The following is a 25529-nucleotide window of genomic DNA, read 5'->3' on the forward strand; positions in this document are numbered from 1 at the left end:
GCAGGCTTGAGTGCAGAGCATTTAACTAATTATTTTTCTACACTTCATACTGTAACAGTTCCTACAGCCACTTATTATTCAGCATAATCGTTACATTAGTACATCGTTTTGTCTAGTCTTGTTTTCAGCAAACATGGTGCTAATTTGACAATAAAACATAGACTCACAGCAAATGTATGCTGCCACAATTGTGACCTGTGGCCAAGGTACTTGGAAGGAGAGGAAATGCAACTTTGGTTTGCTGTTTGTTTTTTGTTGACCACTATTTTTTTATGTTTCTAGGTTCTTGGTCCAAATTCAACAGCTAATAGCATAATGGCCTCATACCAGCAGCCAAAACCACCTACGCTGCCCCAGCAAGGTTTGTAAACTAATATAACTAATTGAAAGTGTTAGTGATTCAGTGATTAAATAATAAGATTTTAGTTGTATTAGGGCTGCTCAATATAGTTTTAGCAAAGCCAGGATAACAGTATCTATACATTTTCCCACCAGTTTTGATACAGTGTTGTTGAAAGGCAGGGTGTATGTTGTTGGGGGGGGCGGGGGGGGTGAGTTCACAAAACAATGAAGGGATATTCTGAGAATGATGTGCATATTAAGTACATGTATAAAGGCACCCACATGACGCACACATTAGTGTTCATGGTAATCACTCATGGAGGGTAGACAAGGGGGCAGGTATGGGTGGACCCTTTTACCCAGCAGTATCAGGTTTTTGCATGTTCTCATCCCCTGACACCTCACCCATTACCCGGTGTTTGCATTAAAATGGCGGTAATTAAGCTTCAGTGTTCAAATCTGTTATGTTCCAAATTTACTTTACAGCTATTGATATTTTTGTTATCACAATGACAGTGCTGTATGGAATAGTTTTTACCAAAGCATGTAGTTATTCAGTTTCACAGTTTTTGTTTTGTTTTTCTAGATACAGAACTTTTCATTCCCCCAAAAATGAGCAAGAATGTCAAGTGGAAGCTGAATCTTCTGGAGTAGATAACTCTACCCATAATCCTTTTCTGTACAGAACTGCCAACAATATTTATTCTCCCAAAATGTTAACATTTTCCAAATCCAAAAAAAATCTAAATAAACGACAGTGTGTAACTGGGTCAATGACCTATTTTCTTTTGATTTCTGTCCCGAAAAATTGTTTGAAGGACCCAGCAACATTACTTGAAGAACATTAGCGGATTAATACCTATTAATTAAATCATTAAAGTTTTAGGTGTGGAGGGAATTATATACCTTTTGTGTCCTTCGAGATTTAGTACCCCAGATTTAGAATTTGAAATATAAATGTTTTTCATAAAAAATAACTATTTGAGTTAACAAGGCATTGGGAGAAGAGCTTTGCATGGTCACTGCAAACATTACAAAATAACTTAATATGGGTATAAAATATCTCATGTTATAATGTGTTCTTCATGTTTAAACTGAGTTTTTATGTTATTTTCTTTTTCAATAATCAAATGCTCTAGACTTTTTAAAACTGAAAAGCATGCCTGGTGCCTCAGTGGACAGGTTAATAATGGTTGCAATCTGGTATAACAGCTGAACTTGAGAGCACTGGGGTGCTTTTAAATGACTCTGTTGTAAAAGGTCACCAAGATGTGAGTCAGAAAATGATATACCAGTGACATTTGTTAAAATAACTGATATTTCAGATCCATACCAAGTGGCTTGTGGAGTTCAGTCATACTAGACTGTGAAACGCCACAGTATCTTCCCAGAGGTGCATTTTTCACGTGCTGTGACAATGTGTGTGTATCTGCATTACCACATAAGATTTTTTAGCCTCCATGCCCAACTAAACTTTTGAGATTAGGATTGCTGTCCATGGAGGAGTAAGTCAAAAGAAGTCTATTTTTTATTTTGTGTGTGTATGACCCATGATCATCAGGGGCAGTTTTTTTTAAATGTAATCTGGATAATTGATCCGGATTTTGTAATCGAGATTCCTTTTTAAAAAAAAATAAATAAATAAAAATAATAATAATAATAATAATAATAATAATAATAATAATAATAATAATAATAATAATAATATTTTGTAATCGTATTTATTTGTAATCTGGATAAAAGTATTCCAGTGACATTTTCTGAAAAAAAAAAAAAAAAAAAAAAAAAAACCTGATCAAAACGATCCAGGTAAAAGTAATCTCGATCACAAAATATAGGATTACAAAATTCGGATCACTTTGATCCAGATTAACTTTTGAAAAACCAGCCCCTGGACATCAAAGTTTTGACCCAATTAAAAAAAAGAAACGTACGTCAAATAGAATGTGGGTGTTATTCAAGAATTATCGTATGTAAAATGTATCTTCTCTAAACCTGTATAATGACAAACACTTGTTATTGTGAGTTGTACATACAGAATACAACACACAGCATTTGTAATAAAAGTGATCTCAATGAAGGCCTCCCCAAGGTTTTTCCACAAAAGCCTGTCTGCAGCGTGTTTCCTAGTTTCATCTTGCCATCTTCCTGGAGGTCTTCTTGGTCTCTTTATATCTCTTGGGATCCAGTCTCGTATCTCCTCGGTCCAGCGATGGTCTGTTCTTCTTGCTACATGTCCGGCCCACTGCCATTTCATTTTTTTCGCTCTTATAATAAGACTGCATAATCTTGTTTGCGCTCTTATCCATTCCTTCCTTTTACTGTTTCTTTGTTATTCCCAGCATGCATCTTTCTGTACTCCGTTGAATTGTTTGTAATTGAGTGAGTTTTGCACTGAGGTTCTAGGTCTCGCATCCATAAGTTAGCATTGGCAGCACACACTAGTTGAAGACTTTCCTCGAAGAGTTTCCCCCTCAGAAACATGCTTCATCTTCTAAAGGCACTCCAGCCCATGTTTGCTTTTCTGTTGGTTTCGAACATTTGGTTCTCCGTTGCTGAAACTGTATTCAACACCATTGGGCGTTTTCACAGTTGTGTTACAACTTGAAATCTTGGTGCATTTAAATGGGATTTTTTTTTCTTTTGATTTACACAATCTACTCAACACTTTGAAGAGGCAAGATAATTTTTATTGTGAAACAAGTTAATGAAAAAAAAAAAAAAAAATGTCTTGGTTAGGTAAGTATTCACCCACCTGAGTCAATACTTGGTCGAACCACCTTTGGCAGCAATTACAGCTGTGAGTCTTTTGGGGTAAGTCTCTACCAGGTTTGCGCATCTGGATTGTGCAATATTCGCCCATTCTTCTTGGCAAAATTGTTCAAGCTCTGTCAAGTTGGATGGCGATCGTTGGTGGACAGCAATCTTCAAGCCTTACCACAGACTCTCAATCGGCTTCAAGTCCGGGTTTTGACTGGGCCAGTCTAGGACATTCACTTTCTTGTTTAAGCCACTCGCTTTGGCTGTGTGTTTGGAGTCATTGTCCTGCTAAAAGGTGAATCTTTGCCCAGTCCTAGGTCTTTTGCAGACTGAACCAGGTTTTCCTCAAGGATTTGCCTATGTTTAGTACCATCCATGTTGCCCTCTATCCTGACAAGCTTCCCAGTCCCTGCTGATGAAAAGCATCCCCATAGCATGATGCTGCCACCACCATGCTTTACAGTAGGGCTGGTGTTACCTGGGTGATGTGATGTGCTGTGTTGGGTTTGCGCCAGACATAATGCTTTGCATTTAGGCCAATGTGTGTGTGTGTGTGTGTGTGTGTGTGAGATCAAAGAAACAACTAAATGATTTCGCAACTACCGGAAGACATAATTAATAGTAGTACAGTATTGTATGTTAGATTTTGGAATGTCACATTTTACAATTTGTCAGTTTTTCTTTGTGTATATATTAAAGTACAAATTGTTATGAAATTCAATAACGTAACATTATTCACCAGGTTTTATTCGACTTCATGAATTTTATAGGGTAATGCAAAACTTTTGACCAAAGCTGTACAAATATGTCCCCCTGGTAACACTGTTTTACGGTAGTCGTAATATTGAATAATTATATTTGGTTATGAATAAATAGGCTATGATAGTTTTGATATATAATATATGTATCTCCAAGGTGTTTAATTTTTAATGACAGATTTGGGGATAAATTAGACAGCTATATGCTACAAATAAATCCAAAGAAAAGGAAACATTTTCATTCATTTTTAATTTTATTTATTAGGCCTACTCAATTTTATTAGTAGAGGGTTTAGCTACTGTCCAAATTCTTAGTAACATTTGCGGTAGATAACAAAGGGCCCCCCCTCGTCATAGTCCTTCTTCTGAACCCAGAGCTGCTGGAATGATTTCAGAGAAGACATAATTGATCCACCTATCCACACTGAGTATTTACGCTCCGGTGTTGCCACAATGATTGGTTTACTGTTGGTGGCAATTTTCGCCAGTTCATTCTGGAGGCGATCCGGGAAGCCTTCAAACAGTGTGGATCCTCCGCAAACCAGGATGTTCTTCAGCAAATCCTTCTTCAAGTCAGTGTCACATTTATTGATGCTGTTCATGGTCAAAGTATGCAGTCCTGGTTCTTGCGATCCTAGCAAGTTTGGGCGGAAAAGTGCCTCAGGGCACCTGAACCTCTCTTTGCCCATAGTAATCAGGTGCCCATCAGGAAGCTCATAGTCCACAGTGTAGTCATTTGGCGTCAAAGACATCTCATATTTAATATCGAGGGGGATATAGCAGCATTTCCTTTTAATGTCGTCCACAATGTTGAGGGAGCTGTCTGTGAATGTCTGCCTGCCTTCTTTTAAGAGATTAATCAGGTACTTGTTTAGGTCATCTCCAGCGTAATCCACTCTGCCAGTGCAATTGGGCAGGTGATAGCCGTCGTGTATTGGGACAGCATAAGAGACGCCGTGTCCGCTTTCTACAACTATGCCGGTGGTTCTGCCGTAAGAGTACAGGGACAAGATGGACTGGTAAGCGATGTACATAGCTGGGATGCTGAAATTTTCAAACATGATCTCTGCAAACTTCTCCCTATTGGTGGTGGGGCTCAGAGGAGGGTCAGACACCATGACTGCGTGTTCTTCACTGGGGATCTTCAGCTCCTTTTTAAAGATGTAGTTCCAAAGGGATTCCACCAAGTCCCAGTCAGTTACTATGCCATGCTTCAAAGGATTAATGAGGTCCAGGTCTGGCTTGCCTAAAAGCTGTTTTCCGACAAAGGCCTCTTGGCGATTGTCCCCGGTCTTTGCAGACTGTTGGCGGGGTTTGCCAACTGTAGAGGAGATCACACATGAAGGTTTAGGCTGCCCCCCAAAACCAGCTTTCAAGTATCCTGTACCCAAATCTAATATCACTGCCTTTGTATGTTTAACGATTGTGGGTGAGTCCACCTTGGCTGCTAGTCCCCCCGTTTTCTTCGCTTCTCCAACTGGCCCCAGTTTAGCTCCTCCAGCTGTTCCTGGTTTGCTGGGAGTGGCATCAGGACCAGGGCTTTTTGGAGGATATACTGATTTCGGATCGGCTTTCACCAACTTGGCCACTTTTGCAGGTCCCTTGGTCGGCGCTATTGGACCCTGCATTCGGGGGCTTCTGGGTGGTGTAGCTGACATTTTTAAAACTCTTTCCAGATGCAAGATAATTTACTTTTGTGTGTATCTGAAACTAAACTTATTTATATTCAATATTATTGCACTCTGTTGCATGTCATAATGACAGAAGTTGACAGTCGATTGTGATGTATGTTTACATAGTGGTGATGTTCCAGAATGTAACAAGCACAATTCAAGAATGACTGATGCATGCTGCTTATGGACTGGTGCGAGTCTTGATCATCATGCATTACAATAAAACCTAAAGATATGTATTTAGACACAAAAAATAGTTAAAAATAATAACTGTGCACAATGCCTGTTGTATCGAAACTGTATTGCTATTCTTTATTATAGTCCATTATTACAGTATAAATATATTACAGCACATTATACTGTGTGTGTGCATGTGTATATTGTGAGCAGGGAGAGGATTAATTTCCTCCCTGCTAAAAAAAAAACACACTGACTTTGCAACTGCGTATTTCTGGCAGACTGAGGCAGAATCGTGGCTTTGAGATATGAAGTTGTAGCAAAATTGAGATGGATTTACAGTGGGAGGTTTTACATTGTAAAAGGCAGACAACGTTGGACAATTTCTTATTTATAAATGGTGTTCTTTAGAATTGATTGTAGTACAACATATTTATGTTTGCTTTACTCATTGTAAAGACAATTGTAACACATCGTTGTGTAGTACTACTTCAGCCTACTTTATTTGTTTTGTTTTACACACACGTGAAGTAAACAGTTCTATGTTTGGGTATTTCTCATGTTAATTTTTAACACAGTAACATTTAAAACAGTGTCATGTTTGTAACTTACAACTATAGTATATATCGTTCCAAAAATACACTTGAAAACGGGTGCGTTTCGCTTATTGGCAACTCTCGGTTAATGACAACTTTTTGCTGGGAACCTATTTTAATAAGCGGCATCTACTGTATATAGTTTTTGCTCAAATACCGAAACGTTGGGAAGTTGGTTATGTTGTACCTTTGTCAAGGGAAAGTGTGTTTGAAAACAAACATTGGAGGTATGTATAAGCTTTTGATGCCATGGTAACCACACATTTATTTGTCCTTAAACCTAATGTCTTTGTGATGTCATTCACTATGTAGCTAATGATGTAACAATCTACTTGTCCTTTCTATTTAAACCGTCAGGCGTCATGGTGTCTATTCTATTTATCCATTTGTTTTCTTTTATTCTTCTTTACTGTACATTATCAAAAACAAAGTTTTTTAAACCACAAACTTTAGGTCATCCATAGTGTGTCTGTTCCTTGTAAAGTGCTGAGCTATTCTTTCATTTCCTTTTTTATAATTTATTATATTTGATAGGTGATTCTGCATTTTTATATAATGATGTACCTGTCTCCTACATATCTTATTATATTTTATGCAAAATATACCATATACAAGATTGCTCTCCTTGCATGACAGATTTAAGACTGAATATTTCTTATTTGCAATTTCACTTTTATCTTTACCAATGTATTTGCACACTTTACATGTGCTTTTACAGGTTTCAATGTTCCTTAATGTATCTATGATCCCTTTGTTTACTGTGGACTAAAATGTCAGCCAAATTTGCATCCCTTCTAAAATCTACAATTGGTGCTTTAGAAAATATTTTTGTTCATTTTTTTATGAAGTATACATATGTTTCCAAACAATTTTTGAAATGTCGGGTAATAATTTAGAATATGTAATTGTTAATGGTACTACTTTAATCCTCTCTTCAATGAATCAATCAATCTTTATTTGATATAGCGCCTATAAGGTGCTTCACAGGTACAACATAACAGTAATTGTTAATGCTATACAAGCAATAACGAACAGTAAAACATTTAATACAAACATCAATTAAAATGCAATACAATACAAGGTAAAAACATTACTTAATATTAAGATGTGAACGACAGATTATAAGAGTCTTCAGTCGTGTTTTAAAAACTGCAACAGCAGATTCCATAATTCGGGGACCCTAAAACCAAATGAGCTCCACCTGAGTTCTTTTTTTTTTTAACCCCAATTTGTTCTTTATATCCTCTTAAGATTTATTTAATTCCTTTTTCTGTGTATGTATATGTGTGTATGTGTATATATATATATATATATATATATATATATATATATATATATATATATATATATATATACACACATACATACAGCTCTGGAAAAAATTAAGAGACCACTGCAAAATTATCAGTTTCTCTGGTTTTACTATTTATTTAAATGAACATTTTTGTTTTATTCTATAAACTACTGACAACATTTCTCCCAAATTCCAAATAAAAATATTGTCATTTAGAGCATTTATTTGCAGAAAATGACAACTGGTCAAAATAACAACAAATAAGTGCAGTGTTGTCAGACCTCGAATAATGCAAAGAAAATAAGTTCATATTCATTTTTAAACAACACAATACTCATGTTTTAACTTAGGAAGAGTTCAGAAATCAATATTTGGTGGAATAACCCTGATTTTCAAGCACAGCTTTCATGCGTCTTGGCATGCTCTCCACCAGTCTTTCACATTGATGTTGGGTGACTTTATGCCACTCCTGGCGCAAAAATTCATGCAGCTCGGCTTTGTTTGATGGCTTGTGAGTTGGGGAACATTGTCAGAGCAGAAGGAAGCAAGTTTTCTTCCAGGACAACCTTGTACTTGGCTTGATTCATGCCAAAGCTGCCCGATTCCAGCCTTGCCCCCAGATCATCACAGATCCTCCACCACATTTCACAGTGGGTGCGAGACACTGTGGCTTGTAGGCCTCTCCAGGTCTCCGTCTAACCATTAGACGACCAGGTGTTGGGCAAAGTTGAAAATTTGACTCATCTGGGGGTGCTTCAGCAAGGCTGGAATCGGGCAGATTTATCTTTGTGAAGGACACATGAATCAAGCCAAGTACAAGGTTGTCCTGGAAGAAAACTTGCTTCCTTCTGCTCTGACAATGTTCCCCAACTCTGAGGATTGATTTTTCCAGCAGGACAATATTCTATGCCACACAACCAGGTCAATCAAGGTGTGGATGGAAGACCACCAGATCAAGACCCTGTCATGGCCAGCCCAATCTCCAGACCTGAACCCCATTGAAAACCTCTGGAATGTGATCAAGTGGAAGATGGATGGTCACAAGCCATCAAACAAAGCCGAACTGCTTGAATTTTTGCGCCAGGAGTGGGATAAAGTCACCCAACATCAATGTGAAAGACTGGTGGAGAGCATGCCAAAACGCATGAAAGCTGTGCTTGAAAATCAGGGTTATTCCACCAAATATTGATTTCTGAACTCTTCCTAAGTTAAAACATTAGTATTGTGTTGTTTAAAAATGAATCTGAACTTATTTTCTTTGCATTATTCGAGGTCTGACAACACTGCACCTTTTTTCTTATTTTGACCAGTTGTCATTTTCTGCAAATAAATGCTCTAAATGACAATATTTTTATTTGGAATTTGGGAGAAATGTTGTCAGTAGTTTATAGAATAAAACAAAAATGTTCATTTTACCCAAACATATACCTGTAAATAGTAAAACCAGAGAAACTGATAATTTTGCAGTGGTCTCTTAATTTTTTCCAGAGCTGTATATGTGTGTGTGTGTCAACATGCTTTTGCACATTGTAAGGCTCCAGGAGTCTTGTGTAACTCCAAGTGCCATGAGTTTACCATGCTGCAGTAAGTAAATATATCTATTCACTGCCTGTCTGTCTCTGGGATTTTGTGTCATAACCAAAGTGTTATTTTCTGTTGAAAAAAACAAATGTCCTAAATGATTTCATTTGCATTTAACAATGTTATTTTTCATTAAACTACTATGCATTTAGAGTACCATATCCTTCAACACCATTGTGAATTGTTTTATATGCAAATGTGTTGGTGGATCAGCATATGGAATTGCTGATTGTGCATTACTGTAAGCTCATTAATGATTATTGTGTTTGTGGCAGGGCACAGGCCGTGCTGATGTAAGCAGTGTGTGTGTGTGTGTGTGTGTGGGAATGCAAGGTTGGCAGGGATGGGGTTAAATCAATCTCTGCCAGCACTCACAGGTGTGGCCATTCCCCATTTAGGTAATTGGTGCTAACTGGGGAGTGGTCACATGAATAAAAAATGGAGGATAAATCCTTTGTTGGAGGAATTTGGGGGCGGTGGGGGTTGTTTGTGCTGTTTTGCAAGTTGACCGTACAGGCTAATGCCCAGCTTACAAGTGTTTTGTTCTTTTGTTTGAACCTTTTGTTTTGGCCCTTGTGTTGTGTTTGTTTGATTTAATAAAAGTACTGGGTCTTATTCCTGCCAGTAACCAGCCTGGGCCGTGATGCTACCCTGTCACAGTGTTAATGGAAAATGTGTATGCAGAAATACATATATTCAAATGCTTGATCCCTTTCAGGATCAAGCATTTTTCAGTGGGATGTTTCCCCACAACCAGCTGTTTTTTGGCTGTAGTTGACTCTCTTCCTATAAAAATTCACAAAAAATCATTTTTTTACAGTAACATCTTGGAAATGGTGTACTTTTTTTCAGAAAACTCTGGGGGATTTGTATATTCTGCTTACAGATACATGCATATTCTATAATCAGAGGAACCTTACAACACTTCCTGAAAGTTTTGTTAAAAAATATTAATGTTTGGGCAGATTACAAAACATTGTTTAACCTGGAGTCATTGCAATGCCATAATACACGTTTATTCTCTGAGTCTTTATACCCAATAATGGACACTACTCAGTTTATTTTTTCACAATAAATATTAATAAAATCGGTTATTTAATTATTATCAGTAACAAGGGAAAAAAAAAATGTACCTGATGCATTTAGTTCATGAAATAGTATGTACATATATCCACTCGTTTCTTGATTTATACATTTTGTAAAAACATAGATATAAAAACATGAGACTGAATAAATGTTCTAATATAATTAAGTCAAATACCTCAGAGCTAGTATTTCCCCTTTTATTTATTCACTCTAAATGAGTTCCTGTGATGTTTTGTCTCTGCCAGGCTGCTGTAAACTTTCTCCACCCTTGACACGCTCAATGCTCCTCTCAGTGAACTAACTATCAGGAAGTGAACGTCAGTCCCTCCCCTATGCAATGATATGTGTATCAAGCCTGTACTGCTAAGTATGGTGGCACTGTAAGTCATCAAAACAAAGTGCTTTTTTAATGTGCTTACACGATCGCGGTCCTAGAAGCCCGTCGGTATGATCATGTTAACACAATCCTGGTCCTTAAAGGGTTAATTGACAATTTATACACAGGAATAAATACATTATTCGATGACATACCTGCATTTACATACAAGCTTTGATAAAGCATAACATTAACCAGTAAATGTCTGAAAAATAATTTTAATATTTACGTGGAGTCAAACTAACCTGGTCTTCATACGGCTTCATTATTGAAATATCTTTAAATACATGTACATCTCCATGGGCCCAAAATGTCATAATCTCACTGCTGGTACTTGAATATTATGAGTAGAGTTAGTATACTTATATAACAGATGAAAAACATTCAACTGGTAGAGGCATATACATGTAGCAGCAAATCTAGAATATTTAAGCCATTGAGTGCAGTTTTAACACACTGCATACAACTATATGACTTTTACAATAATAACACTCTGAATAATAAAGACCAGAAAAAAACAGCTCTAGTTTCTAAACATTTTTATAATTAAATAAGAACGTTTACACATTTCCTACCACTTACTGGATTAACATTCAGATATGTTGCACAGCTGTAAAGTGAAACATTCTCTGTATATTAGGTGCCTAAAGCAGATCACAAAATTATAAACAATAACATTTTATAAAAGTGAGCTACCACATCATCAGCACTTATTCTTTCACTTGAACTGTTTCCAGAGATAAAAATGGCATATTTTAATACATTTTCTGGTTGAACTCCAGTTCATATCACTATGGTAAGTGCGTTTTCAAATGTTCCTTTAACTGAGGAATGGTGGACAGCTCCCTTCGGCAGACATGGCATCGGAGTAGCAGTTTAAGCAAATCGTTGGTCCCATCCTTTACTGTGACTTTTCCGTTTCTCTCCACCATTTCCATGACATCTGCCGGATATAGAAAATACACTACATAACCGTGGGAACATACACAAGTTATGCTCTAATGTATGGAACACCTTTAATTGATTTTTAAAAAGGTTGCACTTTCACTTCCAACCCAAGTGCGTTTTTTGGTGCAAGGAAAATAGGTTTGCTATGCTTAGACATTCTGTTCATTGAAAGCTCTGCATTTCACCTACATATTGGTGTTCTGGTGAACAATAACAAAGCACCCACTGGCACTCATTGTTATGTGAATATTAACATGTGTATTATTAACAGATGTCTGATATATGAAATGTCTGGATTTTGTATTGAAATGCTTGTTAGGAGTGTTAGCCAGAAGCTGCAGTCATATAACTGTGTAACCATTTATAAATAACCTTGTGTAAGATTTAAACCCACATGTTTAAATATATTTGTCTACAGTGTATTTAAGTATTAATCTTGCATTATAAGCCTGTACTGCCCTGTAACACCTGTAAGTCGCCTTGAATAAGGGGTCTGCCAAATAAATAAATAATGTAACATACTGAGTGCAAATTTATTTAGCCTAGGTTAGCTGAAAAGAAATGTAATTTGAGTGCTTTTTTAATTTTAGTTCGGTGTTCATTTTCTGATATGGTTTGAAACAAATACATTTGAATAAAAAGAAATCAACTTATTTGTGACTAAGAATACTATAAACTTGTTCTGCTGTGAAAGGAAAGCACCCATGAGCAAATGTTACAAGTTCCAGTATTTTCTTCTTCATTCTAAGATATTGTGAAATATTTGGGATATTTTCCAGTTGCCCCTTTTCCAAGGTCTTTAGAAGTACCCTTTACCAGTTTTTTTTTTTTTTTCTTTCATGCACCATATTTTGATACCACATTCAGGTAGACAAGATTAATCAATCAATAATTTTAATTGATCAAAGCTCACAAGTTCAACTAATCGATTAAAAAAACAAATAATAAAAATATATATCTATTATATATAGATATATTATATATAATATATATATTATATATACATATATATATCATGGGAAAGTTGCATGCGCTCACTCCTTGATTAGTTATAATCTAACCTGAATAAAAGGTTAATTAGTGAATGTACTATTTTAGGGAGTCCATGCAAATAGAAATTAAATCTCTAATGCTGGTCTAGACCAAAATTGTTTTACTAGCAAAAGTGATAAATAGCTGAAGCAAACAGAATGCTATAACCAGAACAATGGGAACCACTGGGTGAAACAAAGAAACAGTTACAAAAGATGTAAACATCAAGTTAGGTACAAAACAGGCTTACTTAGAGCTACTTGTTGGAGCAGGAAGAATTAAAGGTAAATATTGTCTTATTCTGTATTTTGCACTGTCAATAAAGTTTATTAAACTTAAACATTGTATTTGAGCAAATACTTTGGGTCAATCCACAAAAATAACACTCACTTATGTGAGGTGGTTAGCGTAGAAAATTGTGTTACAGAATAAGTTTTAACAAGTCACTTAATCTTGTCTTCTTTCAGCCTGCAAAGAGTAACCTATCAGGGATGCCTTTATTATTTTAAATGTTTTTTGATCACTAAAGCCTCTGCAATTACATTATCTCAATACGTCACCCATATTTGGTTAGAGCTTGTGTGTTGTCAAGGCCAGCGTTTGTTTATCAACCTGAACTGTGTACAATTACCACCTGCCTTAAAATATTCAATCTCAGTTGGGCAGCTGCAGGTAAATGACTTTGTTAAAGACAAACACTAATGTATTATGTACAGTTGGTTTGTCTTTCTTACAAATACACTCAAATTAGGACATTTACTATTGCAACCACAAACATGCATTCAAAGACATTCTTACCTTGAGATTGGAGAAACTATTCTGTTGTAAAGGAATTCCAGTGTTTTTTGTTTTTCAAGGAAGGGGAATCAAAGTCTTGGCTGATAACATGAAGATGTATGTGACTTAAAAAGAGAGATACACGTGTGTCATTGGCAATAAGAAATTAGCAATTCTGTTTGAAAGCCCTTTTGACATGGACAATTATTATATGGACAGTTCTTAAATCAGTACAAGTAAATCCAACTGGAGCACTCCCTATAAATGCTTACCTTCCTCTGGTAGTCGTGGAACAAAACCTTATAGGCCCATTGGCCTCTCTGTAAAATATAAACCTCACACAACATTCTCTTCAGAAGTTATGGCCACAAAACACAATAGGGTCCAGGCCTATGCCAGGTGCCCCTCTGCCACTGGGACTATCTCCCCAGTTTGCAAATGACCTTATTATGATCAGTGCAGAAAATAAAAATTAAGTAGGAAGACATTTCTAGTTGCAGGCTGGAATGTAGATTGTAGACAGAACAAGATAAGAGTCTAGTTTCAGAGTGTAGATTGAGAAGTGGCATAAGTAATACAGTAGAACTTCAGCATTACGAATGCCAAACTTACAAACTGTCTGGTCTACCGAACACGCCACTTTCAACAGGAAATATGCAATCACTCAACCAAGAGTGCAATACAACCAGATAGGCACTGCTATAAGCGACGTGCTAGTCAAAATTGCTGTACCTACAAACATATCCAGAAAGGTGAGGCAGATTTCAAAGCAAGTACAGGCAATTTTACTAGGAACATCTTAGTTTTAAACAAAACAGCTTTTTTTTTTTAAAGCCAAAGGCGGCTGCATAACTGAGCAAACTACATGAATGTATTTTGTTTAAAAACAAGCACATCGTTAACCCAGGTTTTCCTGGACATTTAAATCTGTGGTTTTGCTACAATTATGATTTCAATGGTAACTTAAATATAGCCTTTTTCCATTTACAGTACTGTTTTAAAGACTTTAGAACCACAACAACATGAGTATTGCATCACTGTGCTGTATCCTTGTATTGTTTGTCAGATTAAGGCTGTAGATAGCAGGTGCACACATTTACTGTACTAAAACCACTGAAAACTAATTTTTATGAGTTATGGACTTTTCAGGACCTCCATTCCCAAGTTGTTCGTAACTCAAGAGGTTCTATTGTAGCACCCGGTACGAACTCCAGAGGCAAAAGGATACCTGGTGGTTAAAAAAAATCTATATTGCTGTTGACAGCCTCTGTATTTTACCTCATGCTTGGAATGGCATGATATCCCAGTCGAAACTGCAGTGTGCTAAAGTCGGGGCAATCTTGTACTATCTTCTCCCCAGTGCTGTGCATGTGCTTCAGGAGGGCCAAATGCTCCTTCTTGACTGCCTTCAGGCTGGAGATTGATTCCCAGGGAAGCACCAGCCAGTGACAACAGGCTTTGGGGTACTTGTCCTTTATAACAACCACCTTTTCATCTTTGTAAATGTGCATCAAAAACCACAGGAGTCAGTATACTTCATTCAGTATGTTTGTTTGAAAATGGAGAAACAGCATTTGTAAAGAAAATAAATAAATACAAAATGTAGCCAAGTTTTATTTTTGTTTTTAATGCTTTCATTACTTTAACTTCTTATACAGAAAGATAACTAATAAACAGTTCCAGGGCATCCACACAGTCACTTTACTGGTCTACTGTTGAATTTATTGTTCCTACGCCACAGCAATCTACAGGTCAGCATTACTGAAGGAGATGAAGTTGTACAGTGCCCATCACTAGGTAGTCAAGATGTTATTCTTTCATTTAAAAATATAGTTTTTTTAACACTTACTTTTTGTCATTTGTATACACCGTATTTCTGGGAGCTAGCTAACCTGATTACCTGCATTTTGGGATCTTGCATAGAGAATTTTAGTCCTTGACTCCAATGTCCTCCAGAAAATAAATATGATATTGCCAGGAACTCGTCTGCTAGAAGAACTACCACTTGGAATGGAAGGGGTCATGCTAACATGGTTCAGATGCAGGTTCAGTAGCTTAGGAGCACATCACACACACACGAATGACTGGAATGTAGTTTTATCAAGAAAATCTTCTTTTTTTAATGGATTACAATATCTCTGTTTATTTTCTTTTTATTTACCTACGTATCTGGAGTTATGTACCTAATGGACTCCCAAGGTTTATATTTACTTATCAATCTAGATAGTAATTGAGAACTATCTAAATATGTACATCACAAACACATTTATAGATTTAAACAGAAATAAGTGAGTGTAGTTACCATGGCATCAAACGCCTAGAAGTACCATCATGGTTTGTTTTCAAACACACTTTCCCTTGACAAAGGTATGTTAAACATACCAAAACGTTGGGAATTTGGCTCTTTTTGAAAATATGTGTGTAATGTGTATGTGTGTGTGTATATATATATTTTATGTAATTTGAAAGTGTTTGCCTAACAATGCAGATCACACCAATGTGTGTTATGAAATGATTACGCTCATAAATGTATTAATAGCCAGTACTAAGCCTAAGCTTACCTTTCTTTCAGACAGTTTTGGAGAAGGCACAAAGGTACTGATGTGGCCTTCCTGTGTACATCTTTCAGAATCCTTATTAGGTGTGTCCAACCTTGGAATCTTGCTGCTTGGGGATGAGCTTTTAGCACCTCCAGTCTCAGGGCTGGCCTCCTGTGGTGTCTTTGAACTTGGCTTTCCTTCTTTGATGGGAGAGATTGTGTTGTCTGCAGCCTCCTCCCTGAACTGCACTTTGTAGGGATACTTCTGATTGACTATATGCAGAAGCTGCCCTGGCTTCAGCTTCACTTCATTGCCTTTACCAACATCCACCAAGTCCACACTGGTTGGATTTACACCCAGCTTGAGATGACAATTTAAAAATCTACAGAATAACATTAGGTTGTTATCATAACCCTGGTTCCCTGAAATAGAAAAGTAACCACTACCAAATGGGTATTTACCTCCTAAAGACCTGAAACCTGAATAAGATATAACAAAGTTGCTCAGCTTTATGATAATAACCTAACATTCCCTTTGAAGTACGAAATGTAACCATTAACGAATGGGTCAGTAAATCCAACCGTCGCAAGGGCAAGATTGCTGCACGACTGGAATGCTACAAGGCTAAGCCGAGGATACCTTGTGTGTTACCATTCCGAACCCCAGTAACAAGTAGCTAGGGCTAAAAGATTGAGGGAAAACTCACCTCTATGCCTGTATTGTAAGGGTCTACTGAGAAGCTGCCCTTAACATGCTAGTTCCAAAACCAGGGTTTAGAGGATCGACGACATAAAGTCTGTAGAACCTAGTTAAGGTATGGGGAATAGCCCACACTGCTACATTGCAAATGTCCTTGACAGGTGCACCCTGGAATAAAGTCCATGAAGTTGCCATGTCCTTGGTGGGAGAGGCAGTGAGTTTTTCTGAAGGGGCGATTTGACCAGCTCATAGGCAGTCCTGACTGTGTCTGCTATACATTTGGACAGCCTTTGTTTAGACAGGGCATGGGATTTAGCACCATAGTAGAGCAAAAAATTGTTCAGATTGTCCAAAAACTGTTTGTCCTGTCAACATAATACGCTAGGGCCCGCACAGGGCATAGTGTATGGAGCTGTCGCTCTGTCAGACTGGAAAGGAGGTGGATGGAACGCCTCCAGTTCCACAGACTGGTTGACCTGAAATGCCGAGATCATCTTTGGCAAAAAGGCAGGATTGGTACAGTGCGTAACCTTTGTCAAGGCTTCTGTAAAAATGAAGCAGGCTTTCGCAATTGAGAATGCCTGCATCTCATTCACCCGCTTCACAGAGGTGATGGCAAGCAAGAAAGGTTTGCTTTGGCCAATAAAAATTTCTGCTCAGCTGAATGCAAGGGCTCATATAGAGACTTCATAAGTTCATCAAGCACTACGTTAAGCCTTTCGCGAGGAACAATCCTTCATAGGCGGACTCGTGGGGAGTCAATTTTGACATGGCAAACTTAAATAGCTGCCAGATTGATGGAGGATTTCCCCTTATTAAACAGGTTCTGAAAAAATTGCTGTTTAACTGCCATGAGACAGGTCGTGGGGTCGAAACCCCAGGTTCTTGCGTGCCAAAGCAAAAGCTTTTGTGCCACATGATGCAGTCCCGGAGACCTGAGGCAGCCCTGGTGGTTGATGTAAGCCACCACTGCGATGTTGTCCATATGGGCAAGCACATGTCTCCCTCGAACCTTCTGCTAAAAATTCTGCAAGGCCAGGTAAACTATCTGCAGTTCTAAAACCCATTTTGTGGTGACACTGCCATTCAACACAGCACCCCAGCCCAGGCTGGACACATCCGTGGTGACGCTCTCCCTTCTGGTGATACTGCCCAGCGCTATGCCAAGGCATAGATAGGCAGGTTGTTTCCTCCAAGAAAGTGCCTTTTGACAGTGGCAAGACACTATCACTAGGTGGTCATGGTTCAATGCGGGCTAAAAACCCTGCTTCTGAACCAGGCCTGAAGAGGACGCATGTGCATGAGACCCAAAGGTAAGGTCTGAGAAGCTGCTGCCATCAAGCCCAGAAGTTTCTGGAATGTCACTACCATATCAACTACTCTGTTAAGCTGAAATAGCTTTAAACAGGTGGCTACTCTCTGCATTCTGTCTGACAGAGTAAGGCCCAACAGTTGAAGGTGGCCAGTGACAAGTTTCATATGGGCATCTGCCTGTGCTGGAGATTGGGTACAAATAAGCCATTTGTCCATACAATTGAGTAATCTGATGTCATTTAGTCTCAATGGGGCCAGGATAGCTTCCATGCACTTCGAAAATGCACTTTGAAAAGCACAAGCTAGAGAGGCCAAATGGCAAGACCTGGAACTCATACACTGTTTCCTGAAAGGCAAACCGCTGGTACTTCCTGTAAGCTGGTTTTATGGGGATGTGGAAATAGGCGTCCTTGAGGTCCCATGTGGGGAGCCAGTTGTCTGACCAGACTGACTGCAACAGCTGTTGCATTGTCAACATTTTTAACCTCCTTCGGCTCTAATACAAGTTGACCTGTCTGAGGTGAGGATTGGTCTGAGGCCACCACCCCGCTTGGGCACAAAGAAGTACCTGGAGTAGAACCTTCCTCCAACTGGTCTATCATGTCAGTAGTAATTTGTAGCAGAGCTGCTACTTCCTGAGAAACCACCTCGGTGTCCTGTTGGTCTGTGACTGAAATTACAGTCATGCCCTGAAATGGAAGGGGGACCGTGCTTGAACTGCAGTGAGTAACTGGTCTGAATGGTAGTAAGCACCCAGATGTCCATGGTGCACTGACGCCAATACTCAGATGGCTCCCTGAAAAGGGGCTCTGGGCCTGTGGCAGCAAACTGTGGCGTCTGTTGCATGGGCTGGTGTCTAGGGCGGCGAAACCTATTGTAGCCTCAGCAGCGAGCAGCCATGGGCTGGTTCTGAACACCACCTCCATCGGTTGAGGGTGCAGCCACCAGAGGGTGATGAGGAAGAGCGCTCTGCATATTTCTCCAGCGTGAGCTTGGAGAAATATGCAGAAAACTCGCAGAAACTGCAGTTCACCAATGCCTCCTTTGCATGCTCTGGCCTGAGACAGAAACAGCATCTGCCGTTCTTGTACTAAACTGGCAGACTGGCCTTGCATGTGTCACAGGGATAAAACCCAGGCATGATGCAAGTAGCAATGCAGAGTACAGTAACAATGTACAGGTGCTGCCTTCGTCTGCTTACAGCAATAGGGCTGTTCAAAACCCGAACAAGATCGGCTTGGTACCATACCGGGAATGTAAGCACCGGTCGGTACTGGGTCGGAAATGGGACAGTACTGGGTGGTTCGGTGACTTTTAGCACTGGATTGATACAGTATGGTACTGGTCAGAACTGGGTCGGTTCAGTTCCGATGCGGTAACCTCGGTTCCGGTAATGTACCGGGTTGGGAACAGAGCGGATCGGTGACCTCGGTACCGGCACGGTACAGGTCCAACGGTTCAAAGTTAATGCGGGTAGCACTGTACAGGGATGCCCACCTGTGCAAGCTACTGGCAAAACCACTCAGTCAGTACAATAGCAGATCTGTGCGCAAAGTACATTATACCCTTTGGGGCAGTCATGACTGCTTCACAGGCTTGGCTGAGCAGCTTTGTTATATCTTATTCAGGTTTCTGGTCTTTAGGAGGTAAATACCCATTCAGTAATGGCTACATTTCGTACTTGAAAGGGAATTTAAAATTAGCTTTGTAAGGTCATGTTAATAAAATACTGCATGTAATAGACATTGTAAGAGTCAGTTTCTTCTTGTGCTGATCAGATTTTACAATCAAGTAATTCATTCATAAATACAATAAAACTATAAGAAACAATTAACATGATGAAATTTTATTTCCTTGCATTTTTTTCCCGTATAGTTCTTTCCTTTCTAAATTATCCATATTTTCATTTATATTTTTCCAACAGCAGACCATGTTTGTTGCTATGCTTTATATACAAGAATATATATATATATATATATATATATATTGCTTCCCATATCTTACCTGCTTCACAGCGATGTATCCTTTATTGTAGTCTGCCTTTAGTTGTACTTAAAAGAAAAAGAAAGTTATTGATGTTGGAAGTACCTTATTGAATTTATATGAGAAAATTGTGTGCTTCATAATAAAACTGGCATTCTAAATTGTACCTGAAACAATAACTGGTGTTGTCTTTTCATCTTATTTATAGGAAAACCTTTCATTTCTTTAAAGAATTAAAAATGAATATCCAATACAGTAGACATTCCTGCTTACATCAATCACAGTGACAGTGAAACATCCTTTTGACATTTTGAGACCATCTGCCAATTGCAGACAATCTATATGTTTTATAGAAGTATATGTTTTCTTATATAGGACTGCCCCAGGCTGAAGTATAAAACACAAGCAAAGAACCAAACACTTTTTCAACAAACAAAAAGGGGATCCTGTGATAATATTGCTAGTGCTAACAACAAGCATGCCAGTGACATTCATTCCTCCACAGATGTAAATATAAACATAGCCTTGATCTAGCCTCAGATTCAGTTACTCTCTCATGAACTGCTACTAACACAAAGTTTCATCAGAACTGAATAAAGTTTTCTAGATTTTTGCAACAGCTCCAAATTGTAGTTTTTTTCTGTGCTAGTTTTGCAAAATGAACAGATGTTTTACTTTCAAGAGGGTACTGGAGTATTTAAAAAAAATCCACTACAACATAGTTACAATCTAGTTTTCAAATCCTGTAATGATAATTACATTATCTATTAAATTTCATCTAATGATTTTACACAAAATGAGGTGTTGCTTTTCCAACCTTGTTGCCTGGAGCACTTCTTGTCTACTATTTTATACTCACTAATGACTGGGGGCCGACGGAGAAAGCAGGACAGTTGGCGGCTGCATTAGAGGGACAAGCGCTGCAGGCGTACTGGCTGCTGTTCAGTACCTGACCAGGAGGGGTTACCCAACGTTCCCGCCAGCCACCCAGGAGGACTTGGCTGTCGAGGCCTTTGTTTGCGGACTGACCCCGACCGCTCTACGTCAGCAGGTCCGGTTTGCTGCCCCAACCTCCCTAGAGCTCGCCGTGGCTCACGCCGAACGAGTCGAGGCAGTGCTCGAGGAGGGTGAGCAGGACCATGCCCCTGGGAGCGAGAGTGGTCTGCAGAAGAGGCGGCCTGACCACACACCACCTCGAGCTCGCATGGCCCAAGCAGAAGAAGAGGAGGCCCCGTACCGCACCATTGACCCCACCTGGCCCCGGGAGCTTACCACCCTCATCAGGGCGGCAATCACCCAGCTGGCTCGGACTCCTGATACCTCCCCCCACAGCTGTGCTGGGGCTGTGGACAGCCTGGCCACTTACGGCGCCACTGCCCAGCAGCAGCTGCTGCACCACCACGCCTGACACAGCAACTGCAGAGAAACGCCAAGGGGCCCGCATAGACGGGACGACGGGTGCCCCTAGTCCAGTTCCCTTAATCGTGGACCACCCAGCTGCAGCGGCCGCCACCAGTACTAACCCGAGTAGCTGACAGAGCAGGGCGTCACCCCCCACGGAAACAGCCGACCACAGGCAGTGCCAGCCAGCTATAACGGTAAGAAGGACCACTGCCGGGGACTTCTGCCATGTCCCCGTCCGCACTGAGGGGGTCCTGTGCACTGCTCTCGTGGACACTGGCTCCACGGTGACTCTCATCCGCCCCGATGTGCTCCCTGCAGGGGTCCGGCTAGAGCCCACCACCTTGCAGTTGTGCACTGTGACTGGAGAGCTAGCCCCCATGCAAGGAAAGGGCAACCTTGCTATTGAAGTGGCTGGACGGACAGTGCACCACCCCATCTGGGTAGCAGCTGTACAGGACCCCTGCATACTGGGCCTGGACTTCCTGCGGTACACAGGCGGACAGCTAAACCTCTGGACCGGGACACTGCACATACAGGGGAGTCCGGCTTTAGCTTTAGCCTCACCCCTTGGACCGCTCGGTCGGAGTCGGGACCCCTTTCAGGATCTGTCGAGGACACAACGGACCGCTGCAGTGAGACGGGAGACCTCAGCACACCCCCGGGCTCCATCATGCGCCAGTCTCATCAGGGACAATACAGCGTCTCGACGGCCCACACTCCGGAAGGAGCTACTGCTTGCACAGCCGCCTTCAGGTCCCAGCGCTCACCAGCCAACACGGCCACCCTCAGGCCGCAACGCTCGCCAGCCAACACGGCCACCCTCAGGCCGCAACGCTCGCCAGCCAACACGCCCACCCTCAGGCCGCAATGCTCACCAGTGTGTACAGCCGCCCTCTTGCAGTTCTGGTGTGGCCCAGGGGAATGCAGCTCTCCCCCAGGCAGCCCCGCCACCCTGCCTGAAGCCGTCAACCGCTACCCAAGGGCTGTGGGAGGATACTGCTATGCCACGCCCTACTGTCAGGAGTAATTCAGCGTCTCCAGCAATCTCCCCTCTGCCACCGGTCTCCACTGAAGACCCAGCTCTCAGTGCAGTGCACGCAGTCTGGCTCAGGAACTGCGAAGGGCTTTGCGCAGAAGAGCGTCGCCAGCTGTGGGAACTGGCGTACGAGTATCGCCACAGTTTCGCTACCGCCTCGGATGACGTGGGACGGACACACCTGGTGCAGCACCAGATCGAGATGGGAGCCGCCCGTCCCATTAAGCAGCGCCCTCGCCGCCAACCACTCGCCCTCCAGGAAGCCACAGAGCAGGTGCTGGAGGAGATGAAGGCAGCGGGGATCACTGAGCCGTCCGACAGCCCCTGGACCTCGCCGGTAGTCATGGTGCGTAAGAAGGATAGCAAATGGCGTTTTAGTGTCGATTACCGGTGAGTGAACGATGTAACGGAGAAGGACTCCTACCCCCTTCCCCGCATCAATGAGTCCCTTGACTTGGTGGCCGGCTCTAGATGGTTCTCTTCGCTGGACCTCTGCAGCAGTTACTGGCAGGTTGCGCTGGATCCCTCTGCACGGCCAAAGACTGCCTTCTCCACTGGACGGGGTCTGTGGCAGTTTACTGTGATGCCGTTCGGACTTTGCAACGCCCCTGCAACTTTCGAACGGCTCATGGAAAAGAAGCTGGCCGGAGTACCCCCATCGGAGTGCCTGGTCTACCTGGATGACCTGCTGGTCCACGGAGGGACCTTCCAGGACACCCTGGCCTCCCTGCGTGAGGTGCTCTGGCGAGTGAGGAGAGCGGGGCTAAACTGCACTCTGAAAAATGCCAGCTGATGCGCCAGGAGGTCTCATTCCTCGGGCACCGAGTGGGAGCAGAGGGGATCCAGACAAAGGTGGACAAGGTCACCGCAGGGAGGGACTGGCCTATTCCCGTCAACCCCCGGCAGGTTAGAAGCTTCCTAGGGCTTGTGTCCTACTACCGCAGGTTTGTGCAGGGCTTTGCCACCATCGCTGCCCCCCTGCTCCGCCTCCTGAGAAAAGACGAGCCCTTTGAGTGGACCCCGGCGTGCCAGGAGACATTCGCCTCCCTGCAACACGCGCTGTGCCAGTCCCCGGTGCTGGCTCCCCCAGATGTTCGTTCTCCCTTCCTGCTGGACACAGATGCGAGCAACGAGTGGATCGGGGCTGTCTTATCCCAGCCGGGTCTGGAAGGGGAGCATGTGGTGACGTATTTTAGCTGGTCACTCAGCAAGGCAGAGAGCCGGTATTGCGTCACCCGACGGGAGTTGCTTGCGGTGGTCCGCCACTTTCGCCACTATCTCTGCGGGCTCCCCTTCACCATTCACACGGACCACGCTGCCCTGCAGTGGCTCCTGACGTTCCGGGAGCCGGAGGGACAGGTCGCCTGTTGGATCGAGCAGCTCCAGGCGTTTCAGTACCAAATCCAACACCGGGCTGGTGAGAAGCACGCCAATGCGGACGCGCTGTCCCGTCGTCCCTGTGCCCGGGAGGGATGCGCCCATTGCAGCAGAAAGGAGGAGAGGGAAGCAGAGCTGTCCCGCCTGGGGGGAAGAGCAATGTTGGGTGGCAGTATCGGCTGAGAGGGTGGATTGGAGGGCCCATCAGGACAGAGACCCGGACCTCCGCCCCATACTACAATGGCTAGAGGAGCAGCGAAGGCCTCCCTGGGAGGAGGTGGCCCCTTTTCCCACCACCACTCAGGGGCAGTGGGCTCAGTGGAGAGGGTTGGCCTTGCATGACATAGTCCTTCAGCTGCACTGGAAGGTGCCTGCCACGGGGGAGGTGAGGTGGCAGGTGGTTGTCCCCGGGGCGATGCGCCAGGAGGTGCTAGAGGCCCATCATGGGACCCCAGGCACTGGTCATTTTGGAGTGACAAAGACCCTGAGGCGGCTCTGCCAGTCGTTCTACTGGGGGCAGTGCAGGCGAGACGTGGAGGACCGCTGCCGATGCTGCACTGCCCGAAAAGGACCCCAGGGCCGGTCGCACTCCCCACTCCAGCAGTACCAGGTCGGGGGGCCTATGGAGAGGGTTGCCGTAGACGTACCAGGCCCCTTTCCACGCTCCGAGAGGGGGAACCGGTTCGTTCTGGTGGCCCTCGATTACTTCACTAAGACTTTGCCAGACCAGGAGGCGGAGATGGTTGCTGAAGCACTGCTGGAGGGGTTCTTCAGCCGGTTCTGGGTCCCTCAAGAGTTGCATTCCGACCAAGGGCGCAACTTTGTGTCCCGGGTCTTTGCTGGGATGTGCCGGTGCCTGGGCAGCAAGAAGACGCGGACCACCCCTCTGCACCCTCAGAGCGACGGACTGGTGGAGAGGTTCAACCGCACGCTGGCCGTGCAGCTGGCTGTCACCACCACCACCCACCAGCGGGACTGGGACACCCACCTGCCTGTCGTGCTGTTGGCCTGCCACTCTGCTGTCCAGGATTGCCCTGGCACCCCTGCCCTGCTGATGCTGGGGCGTGAGCTGCGCACTCCTGCGGAGCTAGCTTTTGGTTGTCCCTCAGATGCCCCCAGTGTACCCCCGGGCCCTGAGTATGCCAGGAGACTACAGGACCGACTGGAATCAGCCCACAGCTTCACCAGGGATCAGTTGCAGGCCGCTGGGGTACGGCAAAAGCGGAACTATGACCTCCGAGTACGGGGGCGCCACTTCACTGCCAGGGAGCTTGTGTGGGTCTTCAGCCCCAAGAGACAGCGGGGCCGTTGCCCCAAATTGGACAGCCACTGGCTTGGTCCCTGCCATGTCCTGGAGAGGATCAGGGACGTGGCCTACCTGGTGCAGCTACCTCACAGAGGACGCAAGGTAGTGCTGCACCGGGATCGGCTGGCCCCCTACCTGGGACAACACCCAGCACCCTCCTACCCAGCAGCTCCTGCCCCCTCCTGATCCACCCCGCCCTAACAGTCCTCCCACCCCCAGGGCTGAGGGTTCCTCCCCCGACCGTTCAGTTTCCCTGTCCCCTGTGGCTGACGGGAGCCCGTCCTCCACAGAGGGCTCCCACCCGCAAAGACCTTATCGCCTCCCGGGTCGTTTCCGAGACTTTGTTCTTCCCTCGTGGACGAGGGACTACTGGGGGGGGGCTATGTAACAACCCTGGCGATGGCAGCATCCTGGACGTCCTGTTAAGGTTCTGTGTATTGTGAGGGTACGGGGCACGCCGTTAGTGTGTG

General features: G+C 42.8%; 2 protein-coding genes and 1 pseudogene across 2 annotated transcripts in view; 1 reads left to right on the forward strand and 2 right to left on the reverse strand.

The window, feature by feature from the left end:
* Window positions 1-1937, forward strand: part of elp1 (elongator acetyltransferase complex subunit 1) — a 35996-nt gene extending 34059 nt beyond the window's left edge. Inside the window, exons 36-37 of the mRNA XM_041260586.1 lie at window positions 283-361; window positions 929-1937. Of these exons, the coding sequence (XP_041116520.1) occupies window positions 283-361; window positions 929-996 (147 nt within the window). The 3' untranslated portion in view covers window positions 997-1937. The remainder of the gene's footprint in view (window positions 1-282; window positions 362-928) is intronic.
* A 1677-nt stretch (window positions 1938-3614) lies between these two features.
* Window positions 3615-5921, reverse strand: LOC121321587 (actin-3-like). Its single transcript, XM_041260596.1, has one exon. It carries the CDS (start codon window positions 5516-5518, stop codon window positions 4172-4174), a length of 1347 nt encoding a protein of 448 aa, XP_041116530.1. The 5' UTR covers window positions 5519-5921; the 3' UTR covers window positions 3615-4171.
* Window positions 5922-10327: 4406 nt separating this feature from the next.
* Window positions 10328-21719, reverse strand: LOC121323169 (annotated as a pseudogene).
* Between the last annotated feature and the right edge of the window lie 3810 nt (window positions 21720-25529).

The sequence above is a fragment of the Polyodon spathula genome, chromosome 1 (genome assembly GCF_017654505.1).
Source record: "Polyodon spathula isolate WHYD16114869_AA chromosome 1, ASM1765450v1, whole genome shotgun sequence".
NCBI lineage: Eukaryota > Metazoa > Chordata > Actinopteri > Acipenseriformes > Polyodontidae > Polyodon > Polyodon spathula.